A 14,141-nucleotide genomic window follows, 5' to 3' on the forward strand; every position below is an offset into this window, starting at 1 on the left:
CAGCTCATCCACCACCTCTGACTCCTACCATCACTGTTGTACACGATGGTTTGAGAATCAGCCAGATTGAACCAGCTGAGCAGCCTGCACCAAAGGCCGACTTTGCTAAGGGGACATCTCCACCACTTCCCATGACTCCCCCTGCTGAACCCCCAGTCATGACTTTAGTCCTGAATGGTGAGGATGTGATCAAGGAGCTCAGCAGAGAACCAGACTCAGCTGTGACTGCGACTCTACAGGCTCTTCCAATCAACCATGATGCAGCGCAGGATGACCTTACAATCAGCCAGGTTAAGGTTGAAAAGAAGAGTGGAGTCCAGCGCTTCTTCAGTTGGTTCAGGAAAACACTATGCTGCTGTTGCCTGCCTGAAGACGCAGACTGAGGGCCAGATGTACTAACGCTTTTGCACCCACTTCAGGCGTATTTGTTTCGCAACGTGCGTGTAAAAGCATGGCGATGTACAAACAGGCCGCACTGAGGTAAAAGCGTATGGCGTTATATATGTGCCTCATTCCTGAGCAGGTAATTGTATGTTTTGAGCACAGAGAACTATATTCTGCAAGCACATTATATTACATTTTGAACAGAAATTAACACTTGCAAAAAATAACTTTGTTTGAGCAAACAATAACCTATTCGGTGCTACTCTGTGTGTAAGGTGTAGAAAATGTAACAACTTTTTTTTATTTCATATAGTAATATTTATAGTATATATAAAACAGTATTATTAAAAAACAACGGTCTTAATCAGCTTCTGTCTTAATCGGTGCTGTGACGTTACCACGGCAACGTCACAGCACCGGACGCTTTACCACATTAATTTTGTTGAAAACTTCGTTGTGTGAAATGTAAAAAAAAGGTAAGTTTTTTTATACAGTAACATATAAAGTATATATTGAATGTCTTTTATTTATAATATCAATGATTCAGTGGTGTGTGTTTTTAAATGTTGTTTTACTTCACGCCATCGGGCACGTAGCAATCAGACATAAAGACTTACACCTGGGAGCCAGAGTGGGAACTGACTGTTTTTTTAGATAAAAAGGACAGAATAGCAACGAGGAACAGGCAGCTGCAGACACGACAGGCAGAGGAACAGACGGAGAGACAGAGGAACAGACGGAGAGACAGAGGAACAGACGGAGAGGCAGAGGAACAGACGGAGAGACAGAGGAACAGACGGAGAGGCAGAGGAACAGACGGAGAGACGCAGAGACCGGAGCCTGGAGCCTGGAGCCCAGTGAGAAGAGTAGCGGTCTGGTCTGAAGGAGACCGGAGGGTACATCCAAAAAAAACCTCAAACACCGAACGCTAGCGGCAAGCAGTGGGAGGAGGTCAAACTCCTCCCTCCCGCGTAAGTCCCATTCTAAGACCGGTGTTTGTGAGTAGTAGGAAACTGTGGCGTTTTTTTTAAAAGGACGTTTGACTGGCCCTGAGTTCTCTTCACAGGCTCTGCCCGAGGGGAAGAACCAACAGTAAAGGAGCTGGTTGCCAGTGGAAATCTGTGGACATTTTAATCTCCGACTCCTCTCTGCTGTGCCATTGTTTTAGTTTGATTTTAGTTGTTTAGGTTTTGTTTTTTTAAATTCTTTTAAAGAGGAATTTTAATTGTTTTATGTTTTTTTATAATACATTGTTATTCCTCAAAGAAACTGGGTTTTATTCACTGGTTTTAAATACACCTTTTTAACTGCTCTCCCCCGGTACAAAGAACCTGTTTTAATTTTTTGTTATTAGAATATTTGAGGTTCTAGGCCTCAATATAAAAATATTCCTAGGTGGCGTTGTCGGCCCCTCTCCTCTTTACAACTTGGCGTTTGCCGGCAGGATCTGGGTACAGAGAGCAGTGTGGTGTACTTTTAACAGTGAATATGATGATGCCTGTATATCCTGGTGCCCCCTGGCTGCCAAAGTTTAAAGGTCCAAATAGTGACTTAAAATGTCAGGACTGGAAGGAGCAAATACTTTAATTACTAGGAGTGCAAGAGCTAGCAGAGGCCAGAAAAATTGACATTGTGCTGGGAGCATTAGCTGGGGAAGCCAAACGGCAGGTTAGTGTTTTAGAGGATGATGAAAGGGATCGAGTACGCAAAATCTTTGTGTATTTGGACTCTCTATATGGAGACAGAACCAGCGCCCCAGTGTTAAGGTCTCAGTTTTTTAGTTGTGTCCAAAGACCAGATGAAACTGTGCCCTCATCCATTCTAAGGCTAAGAGAACTGTATTGCAGGTTGCGGCAACATGACCCTGAGGGAACCCCCCCCCCGATACGGTTCTGCGAGACCAGCTGCTGTTGGGGTTGCGTGAAGGTTCCCTGGCTCAGGCCCTGAAGGTCTATGTCCGCCGTAATCCTGATGAAACTTTTGCTGCAATCAGACAGGAGGCGCTGCTGCTTGATGCAGAACATGGGAACCCCCAACCAGAGGTAATCTGTGCTTCTGTGTATAAACCAAATGTGCCTCCCCCATCACAGGACACCAGCTGGAGAGAGACCTGGAAAAGAGAGGTCATGGAAGAGGTGAAATCTCAAATGACCGGGTTCACCCAGGAACTGTTGCGAGAGATTAAACCGCTCCTCCAGCCAGCCAGTATTGCCCCACAGCCCCTAATACAGCCTCATAGGGAGCGACAGAGACCAGTTTTCCAGGCAAACAACTGGAATGAGCAAGGTAGGCCCATTTGCCGCCAATGCAGACAAGCAGGCCACATAGCTAGATTTTGTAGGAGGCCAGCTACTGCTCGGCCGGCTTTAAACTAGCCTTCCCTGCTGCTGAGGTCCGAGAGGCAGGGGTTGACGTCTGCTACGTCCTGTTACACCCTGCTACACCCTGCAGTGCCCTGCTACGTCCTGTTACACCCTGCTACACCCTGCAGTGCCCTGCTACACCCTGCTACACCTTTCAGTGCCCTACTACGCTATAAACACACACACACACACACACACACACACACACACACACACACAGTAACTCTTGGGGGAATTACTGGAATTGTTGGGTCTTTAGTTAGTGTGGTCTAGACCTACTCTATCTGTAAAGTGTCTTGAGATAACTGTTATGATTTGATACTATAAATATAAATTGAATTGAATTCTTTTCTTCTTTTTTGTGTTTTCTCTTTTTCAGAACTGGATTGGGAACTACAAAAGGTCCTTTAAAGCTTCTTCTAAGCCCCAGCCGCCAAAACAAAAACTTTACAGACGAGAGCTGTCACCTTACAATCTTTTTTGTTGGGACATTCTCAAAAACAAAGGTGAGAAACAATATTTAATGGATGCTTTTAATTGTTCTACTAAATGGATTGTTGTTGTACGTAGCGGCCCTGTTTACATCAGGGGTTCACAAGGGTCATGAACCAGATGATCAAGAAAGTATTTGCCAAGTATTTCACAGACTTAAGTTGCATTCATCAGTGTAAGACTGCTGTGTCTATTGAAAAGAATCATCAGGTTATCTACTGCAAACGTTATCTTGTTTTTGCCCTGCATTTCAAAGGTAATATTGGTTGTATGAAAGTCCACAGAAATGGACTCAACCCTATAATAGTGCAAATATACATAAAACAGTTTTATGGAATTAATTGTTGTCTGTTTTCACATCTGCAGCCAGCTCCTCAGCTGCAACACCCACTACTAAAGATCCATCACTGTGCTTTTGAAAAAAGTGCAAGATCTTTTCAACCAGAGATATAGTAAGCATATGTTCAACCACTTTTTTAGACTGATGTAAAGAAATGCCTTAAAGTTATATCTTGATAACCTAATATACCTTCAAGAATCAATGGCATTTATCAAATTAATAAATGATGTATCTAATGTACCCATCAACCATAAGATTATGACACTTTAACAAAACTAGCTTTCAACAGGAGGGAAGTTAGAATTATCCAACTGTGTAACATTGTGTAACATGTGCATGCATGTGTGTGTGCCCATGTCTTTCAGAGGAGGCCGGAGGTACTGAAGGCTCCCCTACCAGTCCCTTGTGAATAAAGTTGCTGGGCTGCCCACTGGACTTGACATCAAGAAGCCCTCCTTTTACGGAAGAAACCAATTAGAGGCCATTTTGGCAGCTGCTGAGCAAATTTCATTTGAAATAAGTAAGTGATATTAACAGTGGCTGTTGTCTTTCTTCACTTGTGTTCCTGCAGACCATTTGGCTCTATGCAAAGTGGGGAAAATAAGTTAACTAAAGAATAATACAGGCCTTCATGTGAGTCTTTGTATAGTGCTGGGCCATTGCAGACATCCAGAACAGCTTTATTGCATTTTGTCATATATTGTATATGCATCTTTGACAGTTTGTAAGGGTTGTGACAATATTCCTCAGTTGGAGTTTTCATCATTATAGTTTAACAGGTTTTCTAAAAAGGCACCTCTCCAGAATATCCTAGAAGTGTTTAGTTGAATGTGACTGGGATGGCCCTCGGCAATGGTTTCCATCTTTTTCATGCTCATAAAACTATTCAGTAATTCAATTCTATGTCTATCATTCCTGTGAATTATATACCTTCATTGATACTGCTATTTGATTAATTGTTCTCCAGTAATGCAGGAAGACCAATTATTTGTTATGCTCATATTACACATTTTCCTTTTTCCTAAACATATCAATTAGATACAGCACAATGCAACCCCAGTGACATGGCAGAGGGAATGTCCGAGCACATGGACGCAGAAGGTATGCTGAGTTGTTTTATGCCTGACTGAGTAGCTGGAGAGGTGGCAGTTCACCTCCTGGGCACTGCCAAGGTGATCTTTAGCAAGGCACCGAACCCCCCCAACGGCTGGAGATCAATAAAAAAAATATAAATTAAAATATTGAATTCAATTTAAATGAATATATAACATTAAACTTAAGAAGCACATTTCACTAGATATGTAACTTTTGTAATTCAATTCTCATTACACAGCATATCTGACCACTGTCCACATTAATGTCTGATGCAAATTATATGATGAAATCTTCACCTTTTGTGTCGTGGTTGAATGTCTTTAAATCAACAGACACAGCAGTTTGCATCCAGAAGAAGTCAGTGGAACAGATCTTTGAGGCCATGTGTGGAAATGGTATTTCTTGCAATCTTAATACATTTTGAAAGCCAATTGCTACAAATCAGTTTTTGGTATTGCTTAAATGGAACTTCTGAGATCTGCCATTGACATTTGACAGAGAAACGCTCACTTGTTTGAAAATTACAATATATAGATACAATATTTATCCATTAAACAGCTTCTATAAGCTTGGTATCCTGATCGTTTCACACTTTGAATTGGCTGTTGAGATTTAGATGTTTACTATAACCATTGACAGTATAAATGCTGCCAAATTGCATTACAAATTTTAATTAAGATTCAAATCTTTTGTATTTTTATTTTTTGTATTTGTACCAAGAAAGATGTTATTGTGTTTTCTTTTATGTTCTTTCGGTGCACAGCAGATGGAAGGAGAGTCCTCAGAAACAGCCACTACTGTAGCCATGGTGATGACTGCAGATGAAGGTATCTGTCCAAACTGTTGTTATTTATATTTAACCAGGAAGTCCTATTGATACTAATAACGCCTTTTTCAAGCAGCAAAGATAAAAACAAGTAATTTCAACAGATTACAATACTGCAATACGTAATCACAATTATGTTATTACAGGTGAAAACTGGTTGCATGTGATTGAACCTAAAATGCATTTCATCTGGTTGCAGTACAATGAAAAAACGGAAGTTGAAACAACTGAAAATAATATATAAGAACAAAGATTCTGACATGAAAACTAGGGATATTTCCAGGACAAATGTTTGCCAAACCAGCTCAATTTAAATGTCAACTGGGCTCCACAGTCTTTTCTGACTTATTTTATTGTTATTTAACTTTGCTTGGTGTTTAACCGTTAAAAATCAGGGATTTTCATTTGGCAAAAGTAGAAAATGAAATGGCTGCCTTAGAGACATTGTTTTATATATGTTGATGATTTCAACTAACTGGCTTCACTTCCAAAATATTTCTGTTTTTCTTTTCGGTAGATGGAGGCAATTTGTGCTGTGTCTGCCGCATCCATTTTGATGACAAGAAGAAGAAGAACGCTACAAAGAAGTGGCGTTCATGGTCTCAGTGCTCAGTGGGCCAATCATGGTCCCACACTGCCTGTGGTTTTAAAAGAACCATGTGCCTTCATTGCCAGGGTCAACACACCATGCAAACCGCCTGATTTCTAGTAGTCTATATCTAGGTCCGTTGCCACTGAAAATTCCAGGGATGTCCCTCGTTTTCGGCTGATGTCCGTCCCCTTCCTCTTTCTTTGTGTTGGCGTTCTAACCTCTGGTGGATTTGTGAGGACTATGGTTAACTGCTCCTCAGATCTCTGCAGGGTAAATCCAGACAGCTAGCTAGACTATCTGTCCAATCAGAGTTTTCTCTTGTATGAATAAAACTTGTTCACTGTGTTGATGGCCCCCACCACATCCCTACAAAACACTCCGTTTAAAAAGAACCCTGGAGCGTTTGGTCGGAAAGTCCGGCTCGTGTGAAAGCTCGTCCGAACTCTGGTGCAGGTCTGTACGGATTGTATATATGTATACATACATATATATATGTATACGGATTTAGCCGGCGGCCTTGAGTTTGACACGTGATTTAAAGCCTTTTAACATTTATTAGGTGCCTATTCATCATTTTCATTAAAATAGACTTCATATGAATCTTGTCACTGTCTTTGGATTACACTTTACTGTAAGAAGAAGACTGTGATATTTTCATTTACCCTAGTTAAGATTCTTTGTACTTTATTGTTGTTTATTGGCACCATCAATGTGGTTCCTTTCAAACAGTACAATGTGGGGAACATTAAAGTTGTATTGTACTGAATTGAGTACACATGTTGTAAATAAAAAGTAGCCTATTTCTCAGTTTCATTATTGGCTCACCTATTCAGTACCCAGGGTCACAGTATGATTTGATGTTTTACATAACTTAAACTTATTTTCCACATGTCATGAATCCAGCATCTTGAGCCTGTTTTACCAGTGTTTTGTTTTTGCTCTAACCTGAAGTTCGTTTTTCCTGAGTTTTCCTGAACACATCCCGGCTGATTCTCCAACGACTTACACCTGCTGCTATCTGCACACCAGGTCCTGATTACCATTCCCTGCACCATATAAGCCGTGACCAGACATCATTCCCTGCTGGATCGTTAGTGTAACCAGTATGTTTAGCTCTCGTATCAAGCTACTAGTTTTAGAAAGTCTTTTGCTGTTTTTGTCTCTTTGCCTGTCACTAATTTGCCGCCTGTTCCTCTGTCTACAGTTACTCACCTGGATTGTCACTCTCACCTGCCTGGCTTACTACTTCACTGCAGCTCATTTGGATCAGCACAGAAACCTCCAGCCTTCCAGCCTCACTCCCTGCCGACCAAACTGGACCTAATCGTTTCCACGTTCAATTTCCAAATAAATACTCACCTTGTATTTTCTACTTACCTTGTCCTGGTCTGCTTTTGGGTTCCTGCGCTAGACAAATCGTGACACCACAGTCCTACTACTCAGACTGTTAGAATGTTCTTGTATTGTCACTAGTAGGTATTTTGCACAATTGATATTGAAAAGAGGGTTTATGTCAGAGGAGTAAAAACTTGTGAAAACGTGGGCATACAGTTGGAAGACTACACTTTATTTATTTCTAATTTTAAAATAATGGTTGCTTTTTCAAATTTGCAGCATGACATTCAGTATCAAAAGAAAATATCAAAAGTACAACAATTGATACATCAACAAGATAGAAGAAAAGCTACAAGCAAAGAAAAAATTTGTCCACAAGTATTCTTTACTGTCACGTGTTAAACGTTTTAGAGAAAATACGAAAGTGTGAAACTGAATTATTGTTTTGATAAAGACCTTGACAAATGAAGTCCAAATGATGCCATACTGTGTTCAGTTAGAAATCAGGGGAGGGCATACCACACAACATCTCCTTGGCCGTACCAGCGTTTCACATTTATGGACACAAATTGCCCTGCCAGGTAAATTCATCATTCACTCTCTTTTTGGCCTCCATTTTTAATGTGTAGTACAAATGCCTTAAAGTAATCTTTATTCTAACATTTCCCCACCTGGTATTTGACTTGTTTCAGCACTGTTTAGTGATATGAAGTGAAAACCGCTTACAGTGTTCATATCTCTCCGGGTCACGTTAATAACTACAAGTGGATGATTGTTATAAGCAAATTTGTTTTATTTTTGTTTATTTTTTATGCAGATTAACATCTAATTTCTATAATTATTACATGAATATAAAGTAATGAAATGGACAAAAATGGAAAAAAAAATGTATAAGCTGTTTCCCAATTCAGGGTCTGCAGCCTTGGAAGGCTGCAACTGTAGACCGAATGGCTTATGTTAGGTTCATGAATTCCTAAGCATTGAATATTGAGTCAACAGTCATAAATGTCACTACTTGCCTTTCTCGTTGGCTCATGTTGACAAACATTAGCGGCATTTCATGACGACAGGAAGCTCCAAACACTCCTGTAACATCAAGTTTCTTTGCTTGTTGTTGGGACCTCAGAACGTTGCCAGCCTTGAAGTTACTGCAGTCCTAAAGATTTAAGGAACTATTAGATTTCTGAGCGGAATAATGGTCTTCTTCCAGGAGTTACATCTAACATGTCATGGACTCAGATTTTTCAGTCCTAATACAGTATTCTGCAACTTGTTTTTCCAGCGTAGGGTGTTGCAAAAACCCTCAACAGAAACCTGACGCTCCAGTGACAGACAAACAAAAAGCTCTAGCAGAGGGATGGAAAAGGCTGTCTGGGGCTTGTCGGTTGTTGCTGGCCAGAGCCCGTACCTTAGCAGAGTGCAGGCTTCTGGTTCACACGCACACATATTGACAGTGACGGTGCAGAGCCGTCCTGCCAAATAAAAAGAGGGCAATTAAATAAAAACATAACAAAGTACTACTATAGAGACTACCATATCAGCATAGACAAAATCACTTGAGTGTGTCACCTATACCTTAATGTTTGTTATTATTGTAATAAGCAAACAGGCACAGAAAATAATTTCAAAAATGCATCACAAATTTGATTAATTTCTTACAGGAAATCATTACTCCACATTTAATAGGATTGGATTCCTCAACCTTAAAATTAAATACATTACATACACATTTTTTCAATATAAAATGACAAACCTGTGCTGACAATGACCGTCATGTCCTTCATGTACACAGCATGGGTGCTATGGCCTTCAGGTAAGTATAGGAATAACCCCAGAGAAGATGGCTCATAGTAGGCCTTCTGTAAGAAAGATTGATAGCTCTAACAAAGTTTTAAAACAACAGACTGAAGACACAAATAATTGATACAACATAGTGCTAAAATATTACTGTAACAAGATTGTAATGAATCTATTTAAAATGACTTTGAGTTACATATATACATATGTGTGTGTATATATATATATATATATATATATATGTGTGTGTGTGTGTGTGTGTATATATTTGTGTGTATGTGTGTATATATTTATATATATATATATATATATATATATATATATATATATATATATATATATATATATATATGGATGGATGGATGGATGGAGAGAGAGAGAGCAAACAAGCATGCAAATGGAAATTATCGCGGCCGGAAAAATTATCGAGCTCATTTCTTTTATCGTGCGATTAATTGATTTATTGACTATCGCGACAGGCCTAGCTGTAGGTGAGTCTGGGATTGTGTGTTGTGTAACAGCCCTAGTTAAAGAGGCTGGAGGTGAGTCTGGGATTGTGTGTTGTGTAACAGCCCTAGTTAAAGAGGCTGGAGGTGAGTCTGGGATTGTGTGTTGTAGAACAGCCCTAGTTAAAGAGGCTGGAGGTGAGTCTGGGATTGTGTGTTGTGTAACAGCCCTAGTTAAAGAGGCTGGAGGTGAGTCTGGGATTGTGTGTTGTAGAACAGCCCTAGTTAAAGAGGCTGGAGGTGAGTCTGGGGTTTAGGTCTGGATAACTAAAGGATCCAAAATGTCAACTACTGCCACGATGGTAATTGTACACAAACTGCATATACGGGAACAGTAACCCCACTCAGAAAAGTAAACAAGAGCTAGACAATTTGTATTTAATGTGTTTTTCCATTATTCACATTATTAATACAGATCTGAGATTATTTTCTCTGTGAAAATTAACATTGTGGATGTGTTCATTATGACTGAATGTGATATTGATTTTATTTTGTTCTAATAATAATGTATACTTTATTATTATAATAATTTTATAATATAATTCCAGTGTTTTCACTTTTGTTATTATACACGGGTCTGAATTACACACACACACACATGCTCAGTACCTCTACATGCACTAATTGAGAGATGAGTGGGGGGGCTGCCCATGGAAAGGCGCCATGAGCAGTTTGGGGTTCGGTGCCTTGCTCAAGGCCACCTTGGTAGTGCCCAGGAGGTGAACTGGCACCTCTCCAGCTACCAGTCCACCACCATACTTTGGTCCGTATGGGGACTTGAACCAGCGACCCTCCGGTTCCCAACCGTAATCATCATAGTTCAACTATTAGGTGAGCAGTTACAGTGAGGTATGGAAACACTTCTCTTTGTAATACTTAAAGTATTACATGTTTTTAGCAATCCTTAAAATTATGCATATGATTATTTTTGAAAACTACATGTTGTAGTACAACCAGCAGGGGGGGGGGTTATATGTGTGTAGACGTTTTGGAGACATGACTCTTTGTTTATATGACATATATTAAATGTTTTCCAATAAAATTATATTATAAATAGCCTGGGCCAGCTATTCAAAAATTAGCGGGTGTAGTATGTTCAGAGGGAGGCCCTAGATGTGTGGAGTGATTTTGGAAGAGCTAGGCTCAATAACATTGACAGTATTGAATGTTTTCCCAATAAAAATTCATTAAAAATAGGCTGAGCCAGATTTTCAGAAAGTGGAGGGTGTAGTATGTTCAGAGGGAGGCCCTAGATGTGTGGAGTACATACATCATCATAGTTCAACTATTAGGTGAGCAGTTATAGTGAGGTAAGTATGGAAACACTTCTCAGGGCAAGTTTTTAATGTGTTTTTAGCCTCTAAACATGTTTGAAATGTCATTACAAGTGGCTGGCCATGTGCAGTTCCTTCCTTCTGAGGGAACACAGTGAATCTGACTGCAGTAGATGTGACATTCCAACAAGTTCATCTGCTGAAAAGAATAGTAGTGTGATCCATTGCCCTATGCAACGTGTGTGTGTGTGTGTGTGTGCATGTTCATCTGCTGAAAAGCACAATAGTGTGATCTTTCGCAGGTTTCAGCTACTGTGTGTGTGTGTGAGGTAGTTCTCAGCTGCTGTTTGTATGAATGTCTGTGTTTATGGGGGTGGGTGGGTGTACGTGTGTGTGGGTGTTTGTGTGTCTCGGCATGTGCATGTGTTCATCTGCTGTAAAGCGCAATAGTGCCCCATTGCACCACCGGGTCAAAATTGACCCTGGAAGACCACAAATGCTATAAAATTAAATAAAACACCCAAAATTCAATGAAAGTAGTGATCATTAATTTTACTTGAGAAGAATGTCATTTAAGAAGAAATGTTAATTAAGTGCCTAGTAGGGCTGAACGATTAATCGCATTTACGATAATATCGCGATATGATAAAACGCGATTTTCTAATCGCAAAGGCTGTGATTAGACATGCCCTTGACATGCGCGACTAAATCACGCGATATGATCAAACGAGATTTCCTAAACACAAAGGCTGCACCGGGCTGCACTCTGGTCACGTAACACGGGAGCGTAACAAGAGTTAACTTGGCAACTGTACATTGACAATGGCCTCAGGCTCGACAGAACCAGGCACTGAAGGAATGTTAGTGTCAAAGAGGAACAGTACATCAGTCGTGTGGGACTATTTTGGCTTTAAAAAAGAAGATGTTGCCCAGTGTCAGGTATTGTGCAAAACCTGCCTTGTTATAGTTGCTACTTCACAGGGAAACACTACCAACCTGTACCAGCACCTAAAAGCACACCACAAAGCACTGTATGATAGGTGTATAGCTAAAAAAACAAGCAGTGTGCAAAATAATCCAAGTACTCGGCAAGGATCAGTGACCGAAATGTTTGCAAGTGTTACGCCATATGAACGCACTTCAAAACGGCACGTGGAAATCACCGAAGCAGTAGCCCAATGCATCGCGAAAGACATGATGCCCGTCAATACGGTGACCAAGCCTGGGTTGAAGAATTTGGTAACTACACTGGATAAGAGGTACAGCATGCCCTCCCGCACATATTTCAGCCAGATCGCCATACCGGAGCTACACAGACAATGTAGACAGAGAGTAGCGTAGTTTTTCACAGCTACAACAGACATGTGGTCGAGCCGTACAGCGGAGCCTTATCAAAGTCTTAGGGTGCATTATATTACTGAAGACCTCCACCTCAAAGCTCGCAGCCTTCAAACTGCCTACTTCCCAGAAGACCACACAGGGGAAAACATAGCTGCTGGCCTGAGAGAGGGGCTTGAATGCTGGGATCTCAATGAAGACAACCTTGTCTGCATAACAACGGACAACGCGTCAAATATGGTGAAGGCAGCACAGCTGAACGAGTGGACCAGGCTCCAGTGTTTCGGACACAGATTACATCTTGCCATTGGTAAGTTATTTTGTGTGTGTGTGTGTGTGTCTGACTGTGTGACTGTGTGTGTGTGTGTGTGTGACTGTGTGTGTGTGTGTGTCTGACTGTGTGACTGTGTGTGTCTGACTGTGTGACTGTGTGTGTGTGTGTGTGTGACTGACTGTGTGTGAGACTGACTGTGTGTGAGAGAGACTGTGTGAGAGAGAGAGACTGTGTGTGTGTGTGTGTGTGTGTGTGTGTGTGTGTGTGTGTGTGTGTGTGTGTGAGAGAGAGAGAGTGAGTGTAATGGTTAAACATTGTATCACACAACTGCAACTGTATGAGTTACACTATTCTTATTTAATTTTCCTCCAGAAAATGCAATCAAAGATGGTAGAGTATCAAGAGCAATAGGGCTGTGCAAGAAGTTGGTGGGGCACTTCTCCCACAGTTGGAGGAAAAAGGCAGCGCTCACTGAGGCACAGAAGGAGCTTAAACTTCCTGAACACTCCCTCATTACTGAGTGCCCAACAAGATGGGGGTCTGAAGAGAAAATGATTGCCAGAGTGCTGGAACAGGCAAAAGCCATATCGCAGGTATTGTCAGGTGACCGACATGCACGCTTCCTCATCCCAACCTGGCAGGATACCGAAGTGTTGGAGTCCATTCATAAGGCACTGCATCCTCTCTCAGAATTTACAGATGCTCTTTCTGGAGAGGAGTATGTGAGCATCTCCTACCTCAAGCCAGTTCTCCACCTTCTGGCAACATCAGTCTTGGCTGAAGATGCTGAGGACACTGATCTGACTAGATCAATTAAAACCAAGGTCCTGGCATACCTCAACGACAAGTATAGTGACCTCAACACCCAGGAGCTTTTGGATGTTGCGTCGTTCATGGACCCTAGGTTCAAAACGCAATACATCAGCGCAGGCAACCTTCCTGCTATTAAGGCCCGACTGAAGACAGAAATGCTGGAATCAGCAAGACGAACACACCAGGTTAATAATCCTTGAAAATAATACTTCCACAAACATATAATATTTATATAAGCTAACTGCAAAACTAATGTCTCTTTTCCCATCTGACAGGAGAAGAGGTCTCGCACTGAAACAGTTCAAAATCCTCCAAGTGCACAGCCCTCTGGGGGAAAGGCAAAGAAGTGTCTTGGTAGCCTTTTTAAAACCAGTGTGACCTCTTCAGCTTTGCCTCTGCCACTTGAAGATGCCGTGGAGGCAGAGTTGAATAGTTACCTGTTGACCCCTGTCATTGACGGAGAGGATGATCCCTTGGCCTGGTGGAAGGTGCACAACATTCACTTTCCACGACTGTGCAATATAGCCCGCAAATATCTTTGTGTGCCAGCCACAAGTGCCCCCTCAGAGCGTCTCTTCAGCACTGGAGGGAATATAGTGACTTGCACTCGCTCATCCTTAAAGCCAGCAAAAGTAGATATGCTGGTCTTCCTAGCAAAAAACCTGTGAGCTAGGATCATTATGGCTGGCAGTGCCATACTCATTGTGCACTT

General features: G+C 41.3%; 3 protein-coding genes, 1 long non-coding RNA gene and 1 pseudogene across 4 annotated transcripts in view; 4 read left to right on the forward strand and 1 right to left on the reverse strand.

Moving 5' to 3' along the window:
* The window catches only part of LOC116055154, a 2,627-nt gene extending 2,172 nt beyond the window's left edge, over nt 1-455 (forward strand). Inside the window, exon 2 of the mRNA XM_035996646.1 lies at nt 66-455. Coding sequence (XP_035852539.1) covers nt 66-383 — 318 coding nt within the window. The 3' untranslated portion in view covers nt 384-455. The remainder of the gene's footprint in view (nt 1-65) is intronic.
* Nucleotides 1-4,779, reverse strand: part of LOC118494135 — an 11,660-nt gene extending 6,881 nt beyond the window's left edge. The window contains exon 1 of the long non-coding RNA XR_004896198.1: nt 4,734-4,779. This is a non-coding gene — a long non-coding RNA (uncharacterized LOC118494135). The remainder of the gene's footprint in view (nt 1-4,733) is intronic.
* LOC116055156 (SE-cephalotoxin-like) overlaps nt 1-14,141 on the forward strand; it is a 521,701-nt gene that overhangs the window by 383,104 nt on the left and 124,456 nt on the right. The gene's annotated exons all lie outside the window — the stretch shown is intronic.
* Nucleotides 1-14,141, forward strand: part of LOC116062301 — a 1,036,964-nt pseudogene that overhangs the window by 372,334 nt on the left and 650,489 nt on the right.
* The window catches only part of LOC116055159, a 137,506-nt gene that overhangs the window by 57,930 nt on the left and 65,435 nt on the right, over nt 1-14,141 (forward strand). The window lies entirely within an intron of this gene.

The sequence above is a fragment of the Sander lucioperca genome, chromosome 21, assembly GCF_008315115.2.
Source record: "Sander lucioperca isolate FBNREF2018 chromosome 21, SLUC_FBN_1.2, whole genome shotgun sequence".
NCBI lineage: Eukaryota > Metazoa > Chordata > Actinopteri > Perciformes > Percidae > Sander > Sander lucioperca.